This window comes from Haliotis rubra, unplaced genomic scaffold, assembly GCF_003918875.1.
Source record: "Haliotis rubra isolate DU_JTF1 unplaced genomic scaffold, ASM391887v1 Scf235, whole genome shotgun sequence".
Lineage (NCBI taxonomy): Eukaryota > Metazoa > Mollusca > Gastropoda > Lepetellida > Haliotidae > Haliotis > Haliotis rubra.
In genome coordinates, this window is record NW_025766392.1 from 931,564 (window position 1) to 957,117 (window position 25,554).

The 25,554-nt window shown below is 45.0% G+C and overlaps 1 protein-coding gene across 1 annotated transcript in view; it reads right to left on the minus strand.

Annotated features, from left to right (window-relative positions):
• Nucleotides 1-519: 519 nt before the first annotated feature.
• Nucleotides 520-25,554, minus strand: part of LOC124278331 (FACT complex subunit SPT16-like) — a 40,765-nt gene continuing 15,730 nt past the window's right edge. Inside the window, 18 exon segments of the mRNA XM_046714056.1 lie at nucleotides 520-1,784; nucleotides 2,810-2,881; nucleotides 4,083-4,212; nucleotides 5,028-5,157; nucleotides 8,775-8,944; nucleotides 9,951-10,139; nucleotides 10,758-10,883; nucleotides 11,999-12,117; nucleotides 12,547-12,673; nucleotides 13,612-13,635; nucleotides 13,638-13,752; nucleotides 14,938-15,062; nucleotides 16,543-16,640; nucleotides 16,749-16,761; nucleotides 18,050-18,077; nucleotides 20,674-20,691; nucleotides 23,931-24,046; nucleotides 24,494-24,658. Coding sequence (XP_046570012.1) covers nucleotides 1,534-1,784; nucleotides 2,810-2,881; nucleotides 4,083-4,212; nucleotides 5,028-5,157; nucleotides 8,775-8,944; nucleotides 9,951-10,139; nucleotides 10,758-10,883; nucleotides 11,999-12,117; nucleotides 12,547-12,673; nucleotides 13,612-13,635; nucleotides 13,638-13,752; nucleotides 14,938-15,062; nucleotides 16,543-16,640; nucleotides 16,749-16,761; nucleotides 18,050-18,077; nucleotides 20,674-20,691; nucleotides 23,931-24,046; nucleotides 24,494-24,658 — 2,016 coding nt within the window. The 3' untranslated portion in view covers nucleotides 520-1,533.

Below are 25,554 nucleotides of genomic sequence, written 5' to 3' on the forward strand. Positions count from 1 at the left end.
GAGGTCAACGTCATAGCAACATCTTGTTTGGTGTTATGGCCAAAGAAAACGACCCAAACTAAAATGAAGTGAGTGAGTTTACTTTACACTGCTGTAAGCAATATTCCAGTAATATCACAGCGGGAGACATCAAAAAATGGGCTTCACACAATGTGTCCATGTGGGGAATCGAACCTGGGCCTTGGCATGACAAGCAACCGCTTTAACCACTAGGCTACCACCAGTGTATGAAATAAGCCCAAAATCCAGCCAGACATCAGGGCTGGCTACTTCAAGATGTTACCAGCCCAAAATGGATAATAATTCAAAATGTTACCAGCCCAAATATGGTGAATTTACTCAGATGTATGGAACATCTAAAAATTGTAACAGACCATCAGGCTGGCTAGCTGTAAATTTAGACTGTCCATCAGAAATCTAGACAGTCTCGGGCGGTCGGACAGGCCTTATTTCATACACTGCTACCACCAAAGGAAGGAGTGGGAGTACATTTGTATTGCAAGGACAAAAACGTGCAGATTTGATTTGGGAAACAGTTTTATTGCAACAGGTTGACACACAAATACATTAATTGCAACAACTGACAATGTTTCACGAGTTGTGTATGCCAAATGCTACAGGATTTGCGGGAGCCAAGCTACTGTAACCAACCTGCTGAATCTGGATGGATATATACACCTAAGCATTGGTCAATGATATGATTATTTACACATGCAGAAAAAATGGTAACTGGGGCTGTAATGAGTCACCGGATTTTTTTAATGAATTCGAATGTGTTACAACATGTTTGATATTTCCTGAAGTCGTGACAATGTGTAAAGTAGCAAGTCGGTATGACCATGAACTGTGGTATGTCATGTATCTCACAAAGGATACATGTTGCGTTACACTCGGATATGTGCTGTACCACAACAGATACATGTTCCATCAGAAAATGAATTATTACAGCCCCATGTTTTACTGAAATTTGGTCTGAGCACTAAAACTGTAAAACATGATCCTTTACAAGACATAAAAGTGGTCCGCAAGATACAGACATATAAGAAGGCTAATATAACCTGTAGGTGATTCTACCAATGAAATGATGTGTAGCGCTACTGACATCAACATACAAGTTGGTTGATATACAATCTACTAATATCATAATATTTTATGCTTCAAATTTAATCTTAAAGCTACTAAAATGGATACAAGTGTCACATAACAATGTTATTTCCACCAATCACTGACTGCTACTCATGAGTGATATTTACTGGTTTCTGTTTCATTACAAATGTACAATCACATCAGAATTTATTTTTTTTACAGAGCTTTTTTGTCAATATTGAAACATAATGTAATGGCCAAGCTCCAGAACGACAAAAGTCAGAGGGTACATAACTAACATGTATATGTCCCAGGAAGTACTGGTGCTCACTGTTATGTGTCCTCTGAATACAAAAGGTGACTTTCAAAACAATCATTTTCCTCCAGTTCAATCATCTCTTTCATTTAAATCAAATCATCTCGGGAGATGAAATCCTAACTCGCCCTTCACCTCTTCTTCTTTCTCTTGTGGTCAACATCCCTATCCCTGTCACTTGACCGTTTTCGTTTCCTATCGTCGTCACGGTGACTGCTCTTGCTGCTACTCTTGTGATGCCGATCCTTCTCCCCTCGGTCCTTCCCCCCTCGGTCCTTCCCCCCTCGGTCCTTCCCTCCTCGGTCCTTCCCTCCTCGGTCCTTATCCCGGTGCATGCTGCCGCTGTGTCTTGGTAGCTCTTCCTCTTCAATACCAGCATCAGCTGAAAGAGTAGCACAACAAGTTGTGAGGAGAACAGTGTCACTTTAAATGAAGGAGTATACAAGACAAATCTTAGGAATAACAACTTCATGTATTTTTCACAATGTTTCTGGGCTAGGTCTTGCCCGTTCTTCCACCTGAAGAACGAGCAAGAACTAAGTAAATATGAAATAAGTAAAACGACTGCTCCCTCGGCAAGCTACAAATAGCCCTGACTTCCCGTATGACAGCAGTAACTTTTTTTGAGTTATGCTCTGGAAACAAAATGACTACAGACGAACGAGGCGTCGACTTCATACGATACGACCGGGGGCAAGGACATCTCTCTGGACAGATGCTCTGCTTTTAAGTAATGAACAATATCAACAAGAAGACAAAGTCATCAATATCCCCCGCAACGGCAAAATACTCCTTATGAATATGTCTACTAGTTATGATTATATCAAATGTTTTGGAGTGTATACAGCAAAGTGGAAGGAGAGAATTGAAAGGTTTTAAAGATCTGCTCCAGAAAGGAGCACTACCACCAAATTCAGTTGAAGCCTAACTTGTTGCCATGGAAATGCAACAAGATGACATCCTCATAGTCACAGCCTAAGTCATGTTTGAATGGAAACAGCAAAACATTAAATTCATATCTGGGTCTAACCACCAAATGGCACATCTAGGGATCATGCTTGATATGTGTACCAAGTTTGATGAAGCTAGCATGTATAGTTTAGATCTGCTCCGGACAAGATGTTATCCTCATAGAGTTATAGTCACAGCTTAAGTCATGTTTCCATGGAAACCGCAAAAAATAAAATTCATATCTGGGTCTAACCCCCAAAAGGCACATCTAGGGATCATGGTTGACATGTGTACCAAGTTAAGCTATCACGAACAGTTTAGGAGATATGCTTCAGACAAAGTATGACGGACGCACGCACGGAACTCGTTTCTATATCCCCGCAACTTCGTTGTTGAGGGGGATAATAAACCTTAGTTGTTTTCCTCGTTTTGGATAAGTTAAATAGGACCTCCCACCTTTCCTGGCTTCTTCTTCAAGCTCATCCCAGTCTTTGCCGCTCTCTTCACTGGATCCCAGCTCTTCTTCTTCTGTAAAACCAGATGTAATGACAGGTGTAAACATATTTGTAACATATGGAAATACAAAGCCTATATGCACTATACATACAACTGCAAACAACACACACATTGCAATACAGAGAAGAAATATAAGATGTTAGATAAATCTTTGAGCTTCCCATATCTCCCAATGGAATTACCCCGAGCAGCTTTAGCGTACCTTAGGGACCGTTCATAATTTATGGCTAGGGGTGGTGGTGGTGATTTTTATGGAGAAGCATGTACAATGTGAATGAAACACACACACACACCCCCCACACACACCCCAAAAAAATAATAATAAATAAATAAAAAATTTGTGTACAAAATAAGTGACCCCCACCTTGCATGTCATATACAAAATCAATGACCCCCCTTCCCTTCCCATAATTTCTAAGCATAATTTTAAACATATTTTTATGTACAAAATTGCTGACCCCCTAGCTCCCCAAAACAAAATGGTGACACCCCACCCCCAAAAAATGAAAAAAATCATCATCACCCCCCTAGCCATAAATTATGAACGGTCCCTTAAGGGCCAAGATCACAAGGTGAGCTCAACACAATCTATACTGCTTCCTTCACCACCAGAGCACAATAGAAACTATACTGCTCCCTACATTATAAAATCTATAATAAATACTCCCTAAACAAACTATACTGCTCTTCACCACCACCCCTTAGAGCTCCCTACACTACCCACAAGAGCTCTGTACACCATAACCTGGGGTTCCATACACAACCCACTACAGCTCCCTACATCACCCCAAGAGCTCCCTACATCACCCCCAAGAGCTGCCTACATCACCCCAAGAGCTCCCTACATCACCCCAAGAGCTCCCTACATCACCCCAAGAGCTCCCTACATCACCCCAAGAGCTCCCTACATCACCCCAAGAGCTCCCTACATCACCCCAAGAGCTCCCTACATCACCCCAAGAGCTCCCTACATCACCCCAAGAGCTCCCTACATCACCCCAAGAGCTCCCTACATCACCCCCAAGAGCTCCCTACATCACCCCCAAGAGCTCCCTACATCACCCCAAGAACTCCCTACATCACCCCAAGAGCTCCCTACATCACCCCAAGAGCTCCCTACATCAACCCCAAGAGCTCCCTACATCACCCCAAGAGCTCCCTACATCACCCCCAAGAACTCCCTACATCACCCTTTCAGAGCGCATGGCCATACCTGAGTCCTCATCCTCCCCGCTCCAATCACTCTCCTCACTGTAGTCTTCACTGCTTTCAGGTTCAGTATCGTTCCCACTTGGCTGGTAATGCTCGTCCTCTTCATCATCATCATCATCATCTGCCTCAGCCTGCACAACAACACATTCAGCCAACATGAGAATACACCATTCTTAATAAATAATAAATACCCAGCAGTTAAACAAAGATGGTTGGTGTTTGTGTCGGGGAAGTTGACAGCTGGACTGGGAGCGAAGGAATGCTGCTCAGTGCCACAGTCAATAAATCCAGCTGGAGTGAGTGAGTGAGTTTAGTTTTACGCCGCACTCTGCAATATTCCAGCTATATGGCAGCGCTCTGTAAATAATCGAGTCTGGACCAGACAATCCAGTGATCAACAGCATGATCATTGATCTGCGCAATTGAGATATGACACTGCAGGCTGTTAATAATTAACTTGTTTTGGTTTTGTGTAACCTGTATCCTATCGGTGACCACACAAGCAACACCATGATCATTGATCTGCGAAATTGGGAACCGATGACATGTGTCAAGCAAGTCAGAGGTGGTGACCACCCAATCCTGTTAGTCGCCTCTTACGACAAGCATAGTCGCCTTTTGTGGCAAGCATGGGTTGCTGAAGAAATCCAGCAGGATCACTGCAGACTGTTGGTTGTTTAACACGCACTCAGCAATATTCCAACTATATGGTGGCTCTGTAAATAATCGAGTCTGGACCAGACAATCCAGTGATCAACACATGATCATTGATCTACGCAATTGGGATATGACACTCCAGGCTGTTAATAATTAACCTGTTTTGGTTTTGTGTAACCTGTATGCTATCGGTGACCACACAAGCAATCCAGCCTCACCATCCAATCTCATCTAGTTGACTCGTACAACTAGCAGTTACTGGTGATAAAAACATGACAGATGAACTCACATCACTGTCAGGTCCCAAGAAGCTCCAGCCACCATTGTCAAAGAATCCCTCGGGGTCGTCAGTGATTGTCTTCATGATCTTTCCCCAGTTCAAACTCTGAACACCCTCAGTATAGCAGATATCACAGGAACTGAAGACAGGTGTTTTATCATGTTCAGACCTCACTTACAAATACATCAAGGCATTGAAGATAATGTTGACACAACTTTATATCATGTATTGCCTGGTGTTCAGACTACGCTAAGAAATACATCAAGGTATTGAAGATATAGTATGACCAGAAATTATTGAGAATTTTAGGAATATGTTTAACTGGATTTCTAGTATAAACAACCTTGACCAGCTATCAAGTGCTTGGTTTCATTCAAGAGAGACAACTCCGTTAATCCTTTTTCATTAGTTTGTGAAGAGTTATCCCCCTTTGTTTACTTGCTAGCAGACGACATTTTCAGTGATCCTCAGTATGGATGATTTAGAGAAGAGGAAGTTGATTTTAAAGTATCATAACAAGGACATCAGATCAGCTAAAGTGATTTCAAGTAGAACAGGCATCCCTTTGTCCACTGTTTATCGTGGTTTGAAAAATATTGCAAATGGATATGGTATTGAGCACCAGGGAGGCGCAGGTAGGCCCAGAAAATTGACTGTCGGTGACAGGAGGCGGCTTGGTATTCTTGTTTCTAAAAACAAACGAAGGAGTTCAGAAAACTTAAGGCTGGATATGGTTGATAGAGGAACTGTGGCTGTCTGTAAGGAGACAATTAGAACTGAGCTGCATGCAATGGGTTGGCAGAAAAGTCGAGGAATTCGATCACCGATCATGAAACCTGAACAAAAGGAGCAAAGGTTGAACTGGTGCTTACAGCATAGAAATTTTAACTGGGACAATGTGATTTTCTCAGATGACTGACTGACTGACTGAGTTTGGTTTTACGCTGCTTTTAGCAATATTCCAGCAACATCACGGTGGGGGACACCAGAAATGGGCTTCACACATTGTACCCATGTGGGGATTCAACCCGATCTTCGGCGTGACGAGCCAACGCTTTAACCATTAGGCTACCCCACCGCCCCTTTTCTCAGATGAAAGTTCTGTGTGGCTGTTTCCTAATACACTGAAATTCTGGACCAAACTAACTGAAAAACCTTTGTATCAGCCCAAAGTACAGTCCGAAATTTAACGTGTAGGGTGGCATATCTGTGTTAGGGGCAACGCCCCTCTGTGTTTTTGAAGGGAATATGAACAGTGAGTGGTACACAGATATTCTCGAGGGGCATTAACTTCCATCTGCTCACGTGTTCTATGGACATGTTTGGATTTTCCAGCAGGACAACGACCCAAAACATCGTTCAAAGCATTCACAAGCCTGGTTTCTGACCCAAAATATGACATTATTAAATTGGCCAAGCTATAGCCCTGACCTAAATCCAATAGAAAATGTTTGGGGACTTATGAAGGAAACTGTCAATAAGAAAAATCTGACAAATATTGCTGAAATGAAAGAAGAGGTGGTCCGATATTGGGACAGCATGGACCACGACTTTCTAACTTCTTTGATCAGTAGTATGCCCCGCCGCATTGAAGCCTGCATTGCTGCCCATGGTGACTTGACAAAATACTAACTGTTCACCTGTCTTTGAATCTGGAGTTATGTTCTGCTAATATTCACATTTAATACGTGAGTAATGAGTGAATTTAAAAAAAAATTACAATCTTTAAATTCTCAATAATTTCTGGTTGTACTGTAATGTTGACACAGGTTTATATCATGTATTGCCTGGTGTTCAGACTTCGCTTACAAATACATCAAGGTATTGAAGATAATGTTGACACAGGTTTATATCATGTATTGCCTGGTGTTCAGACTTCGCTTACAAATACATCAAGGTATTGAAGATAATGTTGACACAACTTCATATGATTGAGTGAGTGAGTGAGTGAGTGAGTTGAGTTTTACGCCTCACTCAGCAATATTCCAGCTATATGGCGGCAGTCGCTTTATATGAAGTATTGCCTGGTGTTCAGACTTCGCTTACAAATACATCAAGGTATTGAAGATAATGTTGACACAACTTCATATGATTGAGTGAGTGAGTGAGTGAGTTGAGTTTTACGCCTCACTCAGCAATATTCCAGCTATATGGCGGCAGTCGCTTTATATGAAGTATTGCCTGGTGTTCAGACTTAACTACAAATACATCAAGGTATTGAAGATAATGTTGACACAACTTCATATGACTGAGTGAGTGAGTGAGTGAGTTGAGTTTTACGCCTCACTCAGCAATATTCCAGCTATATGGCGGCAGTCGCTTTATATGAAGTATTGCCTGGTGTTCAGACTTCGCTTACAAATACATCAAGGTATTGAAGATAATGTTGACACAACTTCATATGATTGAGTGAGTGAGTGAGTGAGTTGAGTTTTACGCCTCACTCAGCAATATTCCAGCTATATGGCGGCAGTCGCTTTATATGAAGTATTGCCTGGTGTTCAGACTTCGCTTACAAATATATCAAGGTATTGAAGATAATGTTGACAGCTTTATATCATGTATTGCCTGGTGTTCTGGTAGTTAAGACTACAGACTTACAAATACAGTCGTGCCCTGTTTATCCGAACCTCAGATATCCCCAAAACTCGCCTTCCGAACGAAAATTCCTCATACCGAATTCACAATGTTGTAAAATTACTCACTTATCCGGAAATCCGTTTTCCGTAACCGGACGGTTATTTTCACATACAAAACGCTAAATTATAAGCATTTTTTTCATGTATATCCGGATGGCTGAGCAGCTGTCAGTAAAATTTACACACGCATTTTACCGAGTGGATTTGCGCGCCCTTACATAAAAGAAGTCTGCAGTCTTTGAAGCGTGAGAGGATTAACTACCTGTAATTAGCAAGGTGACACTGAGTTAATTCTGAGTTGTGATTGGCAAGGAAAGACGTCCCCGTTGTTTTGGTAGTGACTTTAATCCGGAAGTTTATGTTAGGTACAGGAACAATGCGAACACGTGGATGACATCAGAACTGTTTCGTGATTGGTTGCTAGCATTTGACAGACAGATGCATGTACAGGTATGTTAGCACGTGTTACTGACTTGACTACTTTATTTGACAAGATGATATTTATGTATGCATTGTTATTTGTTGATGTCTTATCAATAAAGATTACGTCTGAGGTCTATTATGTTCGTTTCTTTGTATGTCTTTTTACATATCTTCGTGGTTCAGATATCCGGAAATTCGTTTATCCTGACAATTTCAAGAAAAACACAAGTGTCCGGATAAACGGGGCACGACTGTACATCAAGGTATTGAAGATAATGTTGACACAGGTTTATATCATGTATTGCCTGGTGTTCAGACTTCGCTTACAAATACATCTAGGGCATTACAAGACATTATCACAAACTGTTCATTATATTTAGCAGAATTAGTGCGAGTGAGTGACTTTAGTTTTAGGGCACTTTTAGTAATATACCAGTAACATAAGAGTGGTGGACAGAAGAAATGGGCTTCACACTTAGTACCCGCACTGGGAAATCAAACCCAGGACTTCTGACAAACGAACGCTTTAAACCACTAGGCTACCCTACCGTCCCTGAATCAGACACCAGCAGAGTTTCCTATTGTTGTCAAACTGAATATTTTTCTGCACTGATTGAGGTACTTCTTGCGGAATTGCAGTTATCACTTTTAGAATTAATAATTGAGAATACTGAATCTACTATAGTGTTCTCACTTGAGCCACTCCTTGACATGGTCCAGCATATTCATGGGGATGGAGTTGATCATTGAGGCTTTCCGACTGTAGTCCTTGAACACAAACACCATGTCGAAGTTCTTCAACTGGAAGGAGACTCGCTCGAAGTGGACCAGTTCTACCTCCTCGAGCGTCACTACAAATGGAGGCTGCAACATGGAAACAGTCAGTAAGAGAGGTGGCTGGTTTGGATGGTATTTAGGGTGTGGAAGTTTTTTCTTTGTTTTATGTCATGATAGCAAATCATTTCATTAGGGCATGATGACATCTTATCCATTTGGTCGCCTCTAACAAACAGCATATGCTGCTGGAGAGCTTCATCAGATCTGAAATCCCCAAATGACACATTTAGCAGTGTAAAGGATCAGTGTAAGGGCAAATCTTGGATTCAAACCTGCAATCAACAGATCCTGTCACATCCAAAGGGATGCAACCCTACAAGGCAAATTGCAGCACCTTACTCAATGCCACTCATGAAGTAAAGAACACGGTACTTGCTGTAATATACAGGAGCCAATTTTCAAATTTTAAACTGTCTTTCTTGATTTCCTAGATAAAATGAGTTGAATACAAAGCCCCTAGAACACAGCTCAGGTTTGAATTGTCCAGGAGCCATCTGCAGTGTCCGAAGCATCAGTCTTAAACATCCTCATCACTCACAGGCATTTATCTACACCCACTCATTTACTGATATTTAGACACAATTCTGGTGCAAATGACAGCAAAAGCTCTTAAATTGGAGCGAGTGAGTTTAGTTTTATGACGCTTTTAGCAATATTCCGGCAATATCACGGTGGGGGATACTAGAAATGGGCATCACGTATTGTACCCATTTGGGGAATCGAACCCGTGTCTTCAGTGTGACGAGTAAATGCTCTAACCACTAGGCTACCCCACAGCCCCTCTTAAATTGGAATTACAAATTCTCTAATTTAGCTTTGCAGCTAAAGGAATATGGTTTAATTCACCGCATACGCAAGTGAAACGTAACATCCCCAACTCATGGAATAGGAATTGTTTATATCTAAAATTAACATTGACTTTAAGGAAAACAGAAATTACAAAATCTAATTTTTTATTAACATTACTAATTTTACAATTTGCCTTCTAAAAGTACTTAAGTTTGGTGGAATCATAGATAAAATTGTGACTCACCCATTCTGTCAGGTTGACAAGACAGCCACTGGTGGGTTGTAGTAATACTGTACTCCTGAAGGGGGCGCCATGGTACCCAAGTTCTCGGAAGGGTGTGTCAAACTCAACTTCCTGTTTCGTGATTGTCTCCACTTTTTCACAGAAACTCTTGAAGGCAGACTTAAGCCTCTGTCTGAGTTCTCTCTCCGCCTGTTATGTCAAGTGAACAAGTGAGAAACATGTTTATACGAAAAGAAAGGTTTGGTTTGGTAGTTGTTTAACGCCGCACTCAGCAATATTCCTGCTTTATGGCGGCAGTCTGTAAATAATCGAGTCTGGACCAGACAATCCAGTGATCAACAGCATGAGCATAGATCTACGCAACTGGGATATGAAGACACTCGTTTACCAAGTCAGCGAGCTGACTGCCCGATCCCGTTAGTCGCCTCTTACGACAAGCATGGGTTGCTGAAGACCAATTCCAACCCAGATCTTCACGGGTGTGAAAAGAAAGGGCAAGTGGAGTTTTCTTGTTCTAATGCTGCACTCAGCAATATTCTATATGACAATGGTTGTAAACATATTCAGTCTAGACCAGACACCAGGATACGATGACATGTGTCAACCAAGACAGTGAGCCTGACCACCCAATTCCGTTAGTCGCCTCTTATGACAAGCATGGGTTACTGCAGATCAATTCTAACCCAGATCTTCACGTGTCTAGGACAATGGTCAACCAGACCAGGCACCTACCTACCTGCATCCATGTCAAGGGGACATGAGATATTTGAAGCATGCCATCATATATTTAACCAATGAGCTTATCACCTGTTCAGCATGGAGATCGTCGCGATCGTGCATGTGCTGGTGTTTTCCCAAGTCAGTCGTGATCTCTCCAACTTCAGTGTAAAACGCCACATCGATGTGCTTCTTTTTCCCGAACAAGATGGCATGCTGTTGATCGGATAATAAACTAGTCACAAATTGTTATAAACAAAACTGTCATCACATACAACTTGAGTGGTAAGTGATTATTTTAACAGTACATCCTTCTGAACAAACTGGGAAAAGAGAAATCATCCTTTAACAAATCAGCACCTATAGTTTGGCATGAAATGCATGTGGACCCGTTTTTTGTAAATATCTCTTCATCCAATGACCCAATCGATCTCAAAGTGCCACTGTTACAGGTCATTGGCTCCCTCCCTCTGCAAGCAGTCTGCTGTTTATTTCGTTGACAGTTACATAGACAGATTCTTTAATACAAATGCATAAAATCGGTGATTTACAATGTGATAAGGTTGTCTGACAAAACATCCACTTGCACAGTTTGAGATCGATTGGGTCATTGGATGAAGAGATATTTAAAATAAAGGTCCACATGCATTTCATGCCAAACTATAGTATATTGTATAACAGGACCTGTAAGTAGGTCATGGCACTTCAAGAAACCGTACATTGTTTAGTACTTCCAGTGACAAACAACATTTCATACCTTTCGACTGGTCTCATGGCTTTCAGTTAACAGGAAGGAACTGACAATCCTTGCAGGAGTAACAAATTTCCAATCTAACCATCCCCAACGTAACCAATTATTACGACTATCAACAGCTGTGGCAGCCACGCATGGTTGTAGACTTGGTCCGGTCTAGTAAAGTCGTATTTGTTGGTAGTGCAATTTGGAATTAGAACTGGTTCTTGAATATACGCTGGGCACAGGAAATCTGGTACCGGAAGTAAGCTGGGCCCCCTCTCACAAGTTGGCACAGGCAAAGTGAGCTGGGAACCAGCTTAGTATCGGAAGTAGCACCTCACGAGAGTTACTGGCCCTATTCATGTAGGTATTTCACATAAAAACAGTGACAAATATACTGTCGTGGTGACATGAAGTATTTGTCATGGCATGTGGTAATTCAACACAAAATGTCCACAGCATCATGACAACTGATACTTGATTTGCTTGTCTTTAAAACCCTTGAGCTATCACAAGACTGAAAATACCATGAACTAATTTTCCCTGACTTCATGTCGAGAAAAACACACTGTAGTGCTCTGCTCATGACACCGACCTTGAGGTGGAAATGTAGCAGGATGATCATCTCTCCATCACACGGCTGGAAGAACGCATGCTTGATGTTGTTGTAGAGGATGTCCACTTTGTCCCCCCGAACTGACGTGAAGCGGAAACCTGGGACAGAGTGGCACAATGTAATCAAGTTCATTTTCGTAGCTTGTTGACCTTGAATGCTAAACTGAGCTGAGGTAAGGTAAAAGTCCACTGATGGAGTGAGTGAATGAGTTTGCGTCTCTTTTTAGCAATATTCCAGCAATATCTCTGTGGGACACCAGGAATGGGCTTCTCACATTGTACCCATGTGGGGAATCAAACTGGGTCTTCGGCATGACGAGCGAACGCTTCAACCACAAGGTCATGATCAAGCAGGGACTCTCAGATCATTTTATGTAATAACGTCCATCACATACATGAGTTATGTTTTCAACCATATCTCAGTTACAGGTCTTTACCAGTGCCAGGAACTGGCTTGTTACAGGTATACATATCTGCCCACACCTTGTATAGACGTGCACTAGTAGCCTGTCTACAGTAAAGACTTACCATTTGTGTGAGCCTCCAGGGTGCCAGAAATTCTCTTTGAGACAATATTTGGTTTGATGTACAGATCCTTCAGCTTTGGATTTCCTCGATTGGGGTTTACAACCAAGGTATCTTGTTTTACAATACCCTTGAAAAAAAAAAATCACAATAAACTCTCACTAATTGGTCCATAGGCTTGTTACGTCAAATGCAGTGACGCAGTCTGCAAACATCAATTGTTTCAGTGAAATCCACAAAGAGAACCCGCTGCTGAGCCAAAACTTTCCTTATTAAAACAATATCAGACAATCCAGCGATCAACAGCATGAGCATCGATCTACGTAATTGGGATACAATGACATGTGTCAGCAAGTCTGACCACCCGATCCCATTAGTAGCCTCTTACGCTTAACAGTATAGAACTTATTTAACAAGGACAACTCGGTAATGAACCTTGCTAAGGATGGACTTAAGGGATGAGTCATTTATTACAAGTGAAAGCAAAAGTGAGTGCGTGTTTGCATGCATTCCAAAAGTCTCTGATGCGTTCAAGTACTGAATATAGTGACCCTTCCATATCCCTGTCCAGGGCTCCAGATAAGGGCCGCATCGGCATATGTACGGATATAAAATATGAACGATACGATAGGAAATAATTTAGAAAACGTAACAGATACGCACCACAGCAATGGTGTGCGGTCTTAGAATCATTTACAGACGTATTTATCTGAAAAGGTTTTGTTTAATTGTTTATTGACCTGTTTACACAAGCGTAGCAATGTTGTGGTGCATATATGAAACGAAACACAAGACTGATACTCCATTAAATTCCATTCAGTACTCTAATGTACTCAATTTTCCCAGTACTCCTATATTGAAAAAATAAGGGGTACGTACGCCTGATGTTGAAAAATTATCTGGAGCCCTGCTGTCATCTTTAAGGTTGACCATGACTGTGTCAGTACACTTTCATCATAACTCTCCCAGAGATAACAATATGCAAATCACTTACATCTTAACATGAAATGTCTACACTTAGACTTATTATTGGCACCTCCCCAAACAATATATCCTGCTGGCAGTCACCTCTTTCTCTCTCTCCTCCGCCTCGCCTCTCTCGTCTTGAACTTTTTCTGCACCTCCTTGATGAGTCGGAACGCTGTGTTGAGATTGGATGAGGGTGCGGAGATCTCACCAGGCTCTTTGGTGTTTGAGCTTCGATACGTACTGGAACGTGAAGGAACATGGGTAAAATGGTGTGTTGCACAACCGCTTCACAAGAGATTTTAGTTTGGAACAGACCGTGTCAGCAATATTTCAGCTATATGGCAGTGGTCGTAAATAATCTGGACCAGAGAATCCTGTTATTGGCATGAGCATAGATCTAGGTAATTAGGTCATGGTGGGTGTGCTGTCTAAGGTGCCATGCTAGTAAGCGAAACATGTGACCGGGTGTAAAAACCTTGGAGCTAACATTACTAGCAGGCTCTTTCAGTGTTGTCACAACCCCTTGTGTGCAGTACACAACCCTGTGCACTTAAAAGAACCCACTGATCCGATGGTTTGACCAGATGGTGGACACACGAACACGTGTGCAGACACCTAGTTATGGGTGTAGTAACATGCAGTATCATTGCACAAAATACTGTGAATCAACTAAGTCAACAAGCCTGAACACCGAACCACTAGTCACCTCTTACAACAAGCATGGGTTGCTGAAGACCAATTCTAATCTAAATCTTCATGGGTTAAGCTCAACTTTAGATATGAGTCACTTAGTCATGCATGCGAAGTTGTCACAAAGAATCTGTGAATACTCAATATTTTCTGAAAACAAATCGAACATCTGTTCACACTAATATTATCAACATATTAGATTATGGTCATAACACTAATTTTCACAAATATTCTGAAAAGTATACTTGATGCAAAGGTCATTTGATCTAATACTTTCCATTACTAATGGAAAATGTGGTAAGAAATTCTGAAATGTTTGAGGCTTATTACTGAGTGGTTGAATGTAATCAACAATTACTGGCAAACAAGGATAAGTTGTGCACCGACCTGACAATTGACCGTTATTAGCATGTATGAGTTGCCACCCACTGGCGCTTGCCATTGTTAGCAAATGGGCCCCTGGTTGTCCGCGATCAAGTGTAGTGCGACTTGCTACACCGACGTGAGAGTCTTACGAGCAAGGCGTGTGCAGCTACATGTGGAATCAATTTCATCGTCATGCAATGCACGTGCACTAGCCTACATCTGCTCTCCCCTTTCACAAACCAAATGGGTTTGCTCATTGCTGTGCACTGCCTAGTTCTCGTAAACGCGTTCTCTGCGCCGGTCCAACTTATTCTTGTTTGCCAGTACAGACATCCAGTGACAAATCAGAAATCTGATAAGTTAAGTTACATTTCTTTCAGGAAGTTGGCATCAGGCTGCTGAAAGGCGTTCTCATTCTTCCCCAGGGTAGCTCCAGGGTGGAAGAAGTTGACTCTCAGGTATGTGTAGTCTCCCTCCACTGACGACGAGATATTCTGGGCACAAAAACAATCACAGTCATTCAAACACTAAAACATTGTTCGTAACTACAGCATCTTTCTTCATTCTACTTAACTATCATCAGAGTTTTACACAGCTTGGAAATGTGCCTGCAGTTCAAGCAAATGTGCAGACGTAACTATTATGCACGACAGTACAGTACCATTTTGTTACACTCTCACCAGTGAAGGCCCTTGAAATTAGAGTGAGTGAATATGGTTTTATGCCGCTTTCAGCAATATTCCAGCAACATCACGGCAGGGGACACCAGAAATGGACTTCACACATTGTACCCATGTGGTGAATCGAACCCAGGTCTTTGGTGTAACAAGCTAACACTATGACCTCTAGGCTACCCCACCACCCTTGAAATAAGAAATTGAGTCTCTGAACCCTTGGCTTTGTTCAGGTAAACCCCTGCATGTTACTTGTTCTACAAGCATTCATCCAAAAATCATTTGTTGTTCTCAGTGTGGGGGCGGTGGGGTAGCCTAGTGGTTAAAGCGTTGGCTCGTCACGCCGAAGACCCTGGGTTCAATCCCCACAAGGGTACAATGTGTGAAGCCCATTTCTGGTTTTCCCCGATGTGATGTTGCTGGAATATTGCTAAAAGCGGCGTAAAACCAAACTCAGTCAGTCTCACAGTGTGTCTGGGTAGCCTACTGGTTAAAGCATTCTCTCCTCATGCCAAAGACCCGGGTTCAATTCCCCACATGGATACAATGTGTGAAGCCCATGTCAGGTGTCCCCTGCCATAATATTGCTGGAATATTGCTTTATGCGGCGTAAAAGCAGTGATCATTCTACACAATCATTTACAAACAATAATTGTCCTTCATACCCACCGCCATATAGCTGGAATATTGCTAGAGTGCGGCGTTAATCATATTATCCTCATCCTTCAGCATATAACTATTACAGCGGGTAAGGCAGCTGACTTTCTGTGCTGGCAATTAGGTGCCTGACTCTGAGGGTGTTGGTTCGAATCCCGGAGGTGACTCCACCCAACAAAAGTACTAGAATTGGTACTTTACTGAGTGAGTGAGTGAGTTTAGTTTTACGCCCCACTCAGCAATAATCCAGCTATATGGCGTCAGTCTGTAAAATAATCGAATCTGGACCAGACAATCCAGTGATCAACAGCAGGAGCATCGATCTGCACAATTGGGAACTGATGGCATATGTCAACCATGTCAGCGAGCCTGACCATCCAATCCCGTTAGTCGCCTCTTACGACAAGCATGGGTTACTGAAGATCAATATTCTAACCCGGACCTTCACGGGTCGGTACCTTACTGAGAAAGGTACCTTACTGAGAAACTTGTGTTACATTTGACCACTTTCTAAATGGCATTGTGTATTCATGGCATCGTTTATTTATAACTATCACATCTGATTTCATGGGAATGTCATCTGCAGCATGTCTGGAATCCATGACAATAGTGTGTGGCAGAGCGGCACTAGAGAAATACTCACTTTGATCGTGGAGATATGAAAAGGTACAGGGCTACCAAATATTGGGAGGATGATTGTTTCATAACGTTTGTCTGAAAGAAAAAGATTGTCATGAAAACCTGTTGCCATCGACACCTTGTAAAGTTATGCAGGTATTCAGGTCAATCAAACAATAGCTGTTACTGTAAATAATTCGAAGAACACTATCTCCACATCAGCAGTTAAACAATCCCCCTCCTCCTATGACCTCTATCTAAATACAAGTAGGAAGAACTGTTTTTCCAAATTTAACCAAACCTGCAGAGGTTTTCAATTCTTTGAAGAGAGTCGCCCTTTGGGTACATATTATGCATTTTCCGCTGAAAAATGTCCTGTGACAGTTGTATCAATGTTTTTGAATAAAAGATTGTACAATAAATAAACTCTTTTATTTATTATAATGGACTCTACCTCACGGAGTTACCTCCCCTTAGCTTACGCGCACTCAACTGGGTAGGCTCCTAGACCCGTGATCATCATTCCTTCTGCTGAATTCTTATCAGTGAACAGAATTGCGGGAGGTGGAGTTTCTATTTCAGTGGATCGCACTCTCTTCAAAGAATTGAAAACCTCTGCAGGTTTGGTTAATTCTTTTCAGAGAGATCGCCCTTGGGGTACATATTATGCATAAACACAGACTCCCAAAGACCGGAGGCCAGGGAGGAGGGAATTCTGTCCAAGCACACTCAAAATATAGCCATCGATCATGGAAAAAATTGAACAGACGCCATAACACTCACCTGTCACTGACCCAGTTTCGGCCTCACAGAGGCATTATGGGAGGGGAACTGACAGGGAGGATTTGTGCTCAAAGACTAACCTCTAGCATAATGAGACATTGCACGAGTGCTTAATATCAACTAAACCGACCCACTAAGTGGCTTCTTTCATGAGAGCACCGTGAGGGGGAAAACAAAAATACCACTCACTAACGATACAGTAACTCCAGAGAATCGAAGGGGTACAGGTTCTCTGAGTGAGCTCACATTAGCAGACATGTCAATAATGGAATCTTATTGTACAGTAGCCAAAACAAACCAATAAACCAAGACTCACTCGGTCAGGGTGGCAGGACACTGTCCACTGGAGAGAACAGTACGGCCAAAGTTTGCACGACACGGAATGCGACGAGCTGATAATGGCGATAAACGCGTTTTGGCCGGCTCCAAATAGCGCGGAGCAGATCTCTTCAATGGGGAGTGCCGATGCAAAAGCTTTTGATGCGCTACTGCCCTGACCGAAAGTGAGCCTTCAACCCCTCAGGGGGAGGCTTGCCCTTAGCCTGATAAGCCGCACAAATATACACGATACTAGCCAGCAGACAAAGTCTGCTTGCTCGCTGGCAGACCAGCCTTCCCGCCATCAGAATAACAGAACAGCTGGGTACCCGTGACGGATCCCCCGCGCTCGCTTGAGATAGACTTTGAGCCGCCTTTACGGACATCCAACGGGTGAGTGCTCAGAGGAGTGGTCCCCCCATGTGGAAGGCTGGGTAAGAGTAGGAAGTTCGATAGGAGCTGTCACATGGAAAGCGGATCGACCTTCGGTCGGTAAGCATCTGGGAGGCTTAATACTGACACGATCCGCGGTGAAACACAGTCAGCCGGTCGGACGACATAGCATGTAAATCGCCAATCTTTCACCAGATGTTACCGCCACCAGAAAACAGCTTTCCAGGTCAACAACTGAATGGAAATAGCCGATAGGTGTGAGAAAGTGGGACCGACAGCCAATCGAAAGCACGCATCGACAAATCCCAAGGTGGACTGGTTCGCCTGAGAGCAGGTCGAATCCGCTCCGCCAGCCAGCAGAAAGCGCCAGACGAGAGGGTGCTGCCCCAGAAGAGCACCATCGACAGGTGTGAAAAGTGGAAATAGCGTGGAGTAGCCGCAATGGTCGGCCGCCAGGCCTTCTTCCAAACGAGCTTGCAAAACTCCAATACTCGGACTAAATCCGCAGAAAAGGGATCTGCAATCCCCTTTATCTGAACACCAGCGCCGCATAGCGGGACCACCTATCCTCGTGACTGAACGCTTGTCTAAATCCCACCGGCCAGAATTGTGTCTGCAACTGCTGCAGGAATTCGCGGCCTCGAGGTTAGACCTGACAGAGGCTGCCACCCACTGAACTGCGGATTTGGGTGGGGCCCGCTCTGAGTGAGAATGTCCGTCGCGAAAGGTAATAGAACAGGAGGCTGAGCCAGAAACCTGAGAATTACCGAAACCAGCTCTGTGGACGGCCAAAGCGTGCCAGTAGCACAAGTAGCCGAGCTGGCTGGGTGGACAGCTGTGAAAGGACACGGGAATGAGTGGTAATGGCGGAACGCCCAGAGCACTTTGCCCGTCCAATCCAGCAGGAAGGCGCCGGCAGCCAACGCCTCTGGGTCCGTATCGAGAGCAGAACACGGTGTCTGATGCGCCCCGCCGACGCAAACAGATCCACCTCGAACCAACCCGCATAACTGGGAGATTACTGTGAATATCTGCCTGTCGAAAGCATCCACTGCGCGGGCCAGGATCCGCAGAGAGCCGCGATCTGCTCGCGACGCTCTCCAGCCCCGGAGATAAACAGGGAGTACCTGACAATCGCATTGGTCGCCCAGAGGAGAAAGTCCCACGCTTCCCGGAGGAGCTTGGGGACACCGTGCCTCCCTGCTTCAGGATGTACGACATGGCCGCCTGGTTGTCTAACTGAAGACGGACTACCTGGCCACGGACATGCTCTCTGAAGCCAATACCAACCGCACAGCTCTCAGTTCCAACACGCTGATGTGAAGGTGAGCTTCGCTTCGACCAGAGTCCGAAGCCGACAGACTGCCCAGAACGCCCCAGCCCGTGAGGGACGATCTGTCTGAACTGTGAGAGCTGGCGCCGGATTTCCAAGGGGAACCCCTGGTGAGATTCCCCGACATTTGTCCACCACTGAAGGTGAGGTGTCAACCACTCGGGACTGTGAGACTGCGCCCAGATCCTCCGCGGTGAGTCCACAGCCGAGCCAAAGCTTGCTGTATGGGACGATCTCAACCGCTACCGCCACACTACAGAGATCGCCGCCGCCATATGGCTCCAGTAGACGGAGCCAAGTCCGCGCTGGTGCCTGGGGCTGGGAGAGGAATGAAGAGACCATCTCCCAACTCTGGTGACCCGGTCGGGCGACAAGGAAACGAGATCCTTGTTCGCTTGAATCGCGGCCCAAGAAAACCAAGTCCTGGGTGGGTACCAGGTCGGATTTCTTGAGGTTGATGATCCACCCCAGTCGAAGTTAGAATGTCTATCACTGTGTGAGTAGCATCTTGACTCGCTGGCTGTGTTAGTGCTCCGAAAGCAACCAGTCGCCTAGGTAAGGGTAACAACGCCTTCCTTTGCGAAATGCAGCTAGGGTAGCTGGGACTAACATGAGCTTGGTGAACACCCTTGGGGCAGTCGATATGCCAAGGGGAGCACCCTGAATTGGTAATACATCCCGCCGTAAGAGAACCAAGGTACTGCTTGAACGATGGATGTATGGGTACATGCAGATACGCGATCCTTTAGGTCGATTGACGGAGCCAATCGCCGGGCTGAACAGATGAGATCACCGAAGCGCAGTGTCTCCATCTTGAAGGATGGTACTGAAAGCATGCGATTCAACCCCTTGAGGTTGAGAATCGGACGGAACCCGCCGCCTTTCTTCGACGAGGAAGTACGCGGAATAAAATCCCGCCTGTTCCTCTCCCCGGTGGAATGCGCCGATTGGCGGACTTGTCCAGCAGAGCCTGAACTTGTCCGCGCAATATGTCCGCCCTGGCTTGACATGACGGCACCGGAGTGCGACGTGATGCCGTGAAGTCGGGCGGACTCTCGCCCACAGTGGGAGATGGCCTATGCTGACCGTGGCCAGCACCCTGCTGTTGTTGGTAGCCTTCTCCCATTCCGCAGGAATAGAGAGAGGGCGCCTCCCACTGGGATATGGGGTAGGAGCGCGTGTAGACCCGAAAGTAGCGGAGCTGACTGGGCGCGACACACGGCTTGAGCGGCAGCCTGATGGGTTAACGGAGGTCGGGCAGACCTCCCGCTACCGCGAAAAGGCTGGGAGCTAGTCGAGGACTGCTCCTTGCCCCTACCCTTGGCGGACCTGTTCCTCCGCCTACCCCTACCAAGCGGCCGGGCCAGCCGGCAGACTCGGGTGTAGGCTGCACCCCGGGCGGAGGAAGGTGGCACGGAGCGCTGGGGCAGACACCCGCTGGTGCTCCAACAAGGCCTTAGAGTCCTTGAAGGAGGTAGCTGCAGCGCAGCCTCCCGTGATGACCTGCTGGGCCCCTGGAAAGAGGGTCGCCCCAGACGGAAAGGGAGGGCCAGCAAGGTTCGCTGTGTTGCTGCCGAAAGTACCTAGACGCCGACAGCCACAGCCGGGCGATCCCCATGACTGGCGCGCACATCACCGCCGACGCAGCAGACCGCAAAGAGTCGCTACAGGTGAGCCTGCACTTCCGAAAAGCTGACGGAGCAGCACGATTACGCGCGACATCGCCGCCAGCATGCCCCCTCCGCCCAGGGCCTCACCTCTGAACCGAGGAGAGGTAGGCCTCATGGACCACCATTCCGCACCTGCTGCATCGCTGCCCGCAGACCTCCTCAGAGGTCCGGCACACGCGTCGCAGGGGATGCCCCCGCAGGGCAAAGGTGGAGTTAGCGCTCTTGCCGAAAGCAGCCGGAGCTGCCCGAGGAAGCCGAGCCTCCCCAGGGCGACGGAAGTGAAAACACATTCGCCAACAATTGGTACAACGTAACAGGGAATCCTCCCCTGCTGGTAGCCGACGAAGTTCAGGTAAGTCAAACCTTACTCGGCACCAGACAAGAGGGATCGACCACGCCCGGAGACCAACGATGGCAGAATGCGGAGCTGCGCCTGTGAGGGTTGCCTAGGGGCAAACGCCGCCAGGCAAGCGGAACTCAGTCGAAGTCCACGCAACCAGCAGGCACCGCTGCCTGGGGTAGGCCCTCGGCAATTCTCTGCCGGACCTCCCGCAAGGTCGGCAAAACGGAAGCCGCCGGCCATGCTCCTCGACCTCCCTAAGCTCCATTGCCTCGGCGTCCCGAGCCCGAAGTCAGAGGCTGGGTCTCCTCCGTAAGAGGACCCTAACCCCGACCCGTGGACTGCCTAACGCTAGGAACCACAGGAAGGGAAGAACAGACAGACTGCTCCACGCCAGCCAGCCGGGCGCGCGCGGACTCCCCGTCCAGACGCTGGAGGCAGGCCAGGCAGAACTGGTGCCTCCGCCTCATGGGGCGGGTGCGCAAGGACCGGAATACCAGGAATACTCAACGGCCCTCGCTGAAGCCCGAGAGGGGACTGGGAGCACCTCCTCTCTCGAGCAGCCGAAGGCCCGGATCCGGCCAGAGGCAACGGATCTACAGACGCTTCAAGGCCGAGGGATCGAGCCGAGCCCGGGCGATCCCCCCTCGACTTCTCGCCCGTCCGAGCCCGAGTGGGTGAGGAACTCCTGCCGGAGACCTCCAACCGACTCACACCTAACGAAGGACTTCATCGAGTCCATCTGCTGCTGAAACATAGACTCCATCAGTGACATGTCAAAACCACTGGGGGCGGCAGGAGAGGGGAAGGGCCACGGGATTTTTTCCCTTTTTGACACACGCTTGGACTTAGACGGGGAACCCGCGCCAGGTCCCTCCCGCCCCACGATTTCGGGCGATAGAACAAGGTGTCGGCAGCCCGCCTCTTCTGGGCCCGGGGAAAAGGCCAGACAAATAGGACAGGAGTCAGCCTCATGGCCTGTCTTCCAGACAGGCCACGCGAACTGGTATGACTGTCGCCCGGGGATACTCCCTCACAGACCTAACAGCATGAAAAGGCCTGAAACAAACACGCAAAACATGTTAGTTAACGGGCGCCAGCAGCATATAAACACGAGAAAACATTGAAAACTACGGAAGGTTACCACGGAAAGTAATAGTTGGTTTTAATACGCAATATTATTTATCACATGGCACGCTAAACTTCCCGCCATGGCAGAGCAACACGCATGCGCAACCACGGAAAGTTCGCAGATTTTGTATTAATACAAAGTCACAATTATGAAACAACCAACTGTAAAGCTTTACTGTTCTTGTTTTAGACAAATAAAGACCATACATACAGGTGGTGTCTCAGACATAGTCTCTTTTAACAGCTCGCACGGCTCATGAATGGGTTATCAAAACACGCCTGTTCACGGCCGTGACAGCAGAAGGAATGATGATACGGGTCTAGGAGCCTACCCAGTTGGAAAGCGCATGCTTAAGGGAGGTAACTCCGTGAGGTAGGGTCCGTGATAATAAATAAAAGAGTTTATTTATTGTACAATCTTTTATTCAAAAACATTGATACAACTGTCACAGGACATTTTTCAGCCGAAAATGCATAATATGTACCCCAAGGACGCATCTCTGAAAAAGAATCCAATTGCTTTTGTTTGTAAAAATATACCAGTCTACTTACTCTATTTAGATGTTAAGTTATATCATCACTAGTACCAGGGTTTTACATGGTGCACAAATGTACGTCCAGTACACACGAATGTACAGAATGGAATCAGAAAACGAAATATTGCATCCACAGAGACGCACAAATATACCCAGAGCGTATCTACAGCAAATCAACAGAACAGAACATAACAGAACTTTTATTACGCTCAGGCCGGGATACTTGGCATAAGAGGTACAAATATATAGTTGAGAATACATGGGATGGCGGGATGGTTTACAAGGAAGATTGTACAGTTTTCATGATAGTACTACAAAATATACACAGTTTTTAAAAAACACTAATTAATTTACAGTTGAACAATTCGTTAAATCTTAAAACATTACGTCTTTTTAACATAATGGTTTGGGATATAAGTTTTAAGATGATGTTTGAAGGACAGAAAAATATGTAGTGAAATTCATCGCGAACATCGCACATGTCTGACACAGTAGGTATCTGTGTCTGTTATTTCACCCATGGACACTGATTCATTCCAGGCTCTGAAGTAATTATCTGAACGTTCAGTACATAACACCATTTCGGTACTTTACAGGACTCCCATATTACCAGCAAGTGCCCATAAAATTTATTGATGAGGGACCCTGGACCCCAACTTTGGTAAGTCAAGGTAAAACCCTGACTATAACATTAATTTTTATAATGCCTTATGTACCTGCTCTTCTGTACTGCTATTAACCAAACAACTGGAAGAACAGACACCAGTTCAGGTAACAAGCATCCACTGACGTGATCTTTATGTCAAAAAGTATCAATAAGGTTACACTTTACATTATGGTTAACCAGGTAATCAGAACCACACCATTATTGTTTTTGTTGTCATCGTTATCTACACCAGCTTGACTCACTTTTTCTCCCCCGAATCTGATTTCATCCCCTTCAGCCGTTCCTTAGCCTCCTCGTTCAGCCTATGGGCCAGTTCCCTCTGGTGTTTTAGTCGTTTGTCCTCCGAAGACACATCCGTCTGGAAACATTTATTGACGCTAACATCTTGTCTAACTATTGTTTCACACTTTAATAGGAGCGTGAATCCAAGAAAGAAATGTCAGTTTCATAAGTCAATAATCAATACATCACTTATCCCTTTGTTCAAGCTTTTCTATCAAATTTTGAACCCAAATGATAACTGAACACCTAACATGCCATTCAAACATACCAAATATGAATCCTATAACAAAACAAAATTTGAAACATAATTCTCACTTTTACAACATTCTTGTGATATTAAGACAACAAAAACTGTGTGAGCATCTTATCAAAAAATGCAAGAGACAAAGAATTTCAAGGAATACATCAATTTGTTAAAAGGGGAAAAGCTTATTTTTTTACAGTAGAACTTTGCAATTTGTTTCAGCAAAATTTTGATACTTTTAGCTTACAATTTGTCTGGGGTTGTTTTAGGAGCACTTACCCTAGTTCTACTCTCAAGGACAGCTGTGCGCCGACCACGGCCAAGCACTTCCTCCTCCTTCACCTCTTCCTCTTCTTCTTCCTCCTCCTCTTCTTCATCCTTGAGGAAGATACCGATGTGCTTGATACGCTTCTTGACACCGGTCAGAACCGAGGCAGGGGCACCCTAGGATAGACATGTCATTGTATTCAGTCAGAGATTATCTGCCCAACAGGAGAGTTGAACTTCTCACGGTACGCAACTTGTTACTTCACATAACCACAAATGAATACATGAACAAGAATGATTTTAGAGCCACTTTGGGAAATCTTCCATCAATATCACATGAAGGGACTTAACAATCAACTTAACATTCGTACTCTGTGATGAGCAGGCCGACCCTTAGATTACCCAACTGATGGTTTCATACTCTACATGCCATTACTAAATATGACCTTTCCAATAGTAGGTGTCCGGAAGTCTACTTTCGTTTGCTAACAAGAGCATGTTCAGAAGGTTGGTTTCATCTACTGACAAGATGTCCAAAACTCTTTTTCCCCTGCTTGCAAGTTCATAATACACACAAACTGCTTCCTATTGGAGTTGTAATCTGTCATATCCAAGGCAGTAGTGTCCACCTGCCTCATTGACAAAGACTGCATTCTCAATAAATAATAATAATAATGTGTCCATTTATATAGCACCAAACTCCACACTAGGTATGCTCATAGCGTTAACAATCAAGGCACAGCACATTATTACCCCAGATAACCCAAGCTGCCTGTTAGGCGCTAGAAGGTTATAGTCATATGACTTTTTTTCACCGGGTACCCATTTTCCTGCTGGGTGAACAGAGACAATTTTGAACAAACTCACTTGCCTAAGGTGAGACCACATGTGTCACATGTGCTTCGTTGTGGGGCAGGACTCAAGTCCTAGAAACTCTCAGGAGTCAAGCTGCCAAACACGGTCACCCATCCAAGGACTCACCGAGCTCGACACTGCTTAACTTCACCAATTTGTGACCTGAGCTTTGAGCACAGGACCACGCGCCACCACTGGGCATATGTCAGTGTATGACC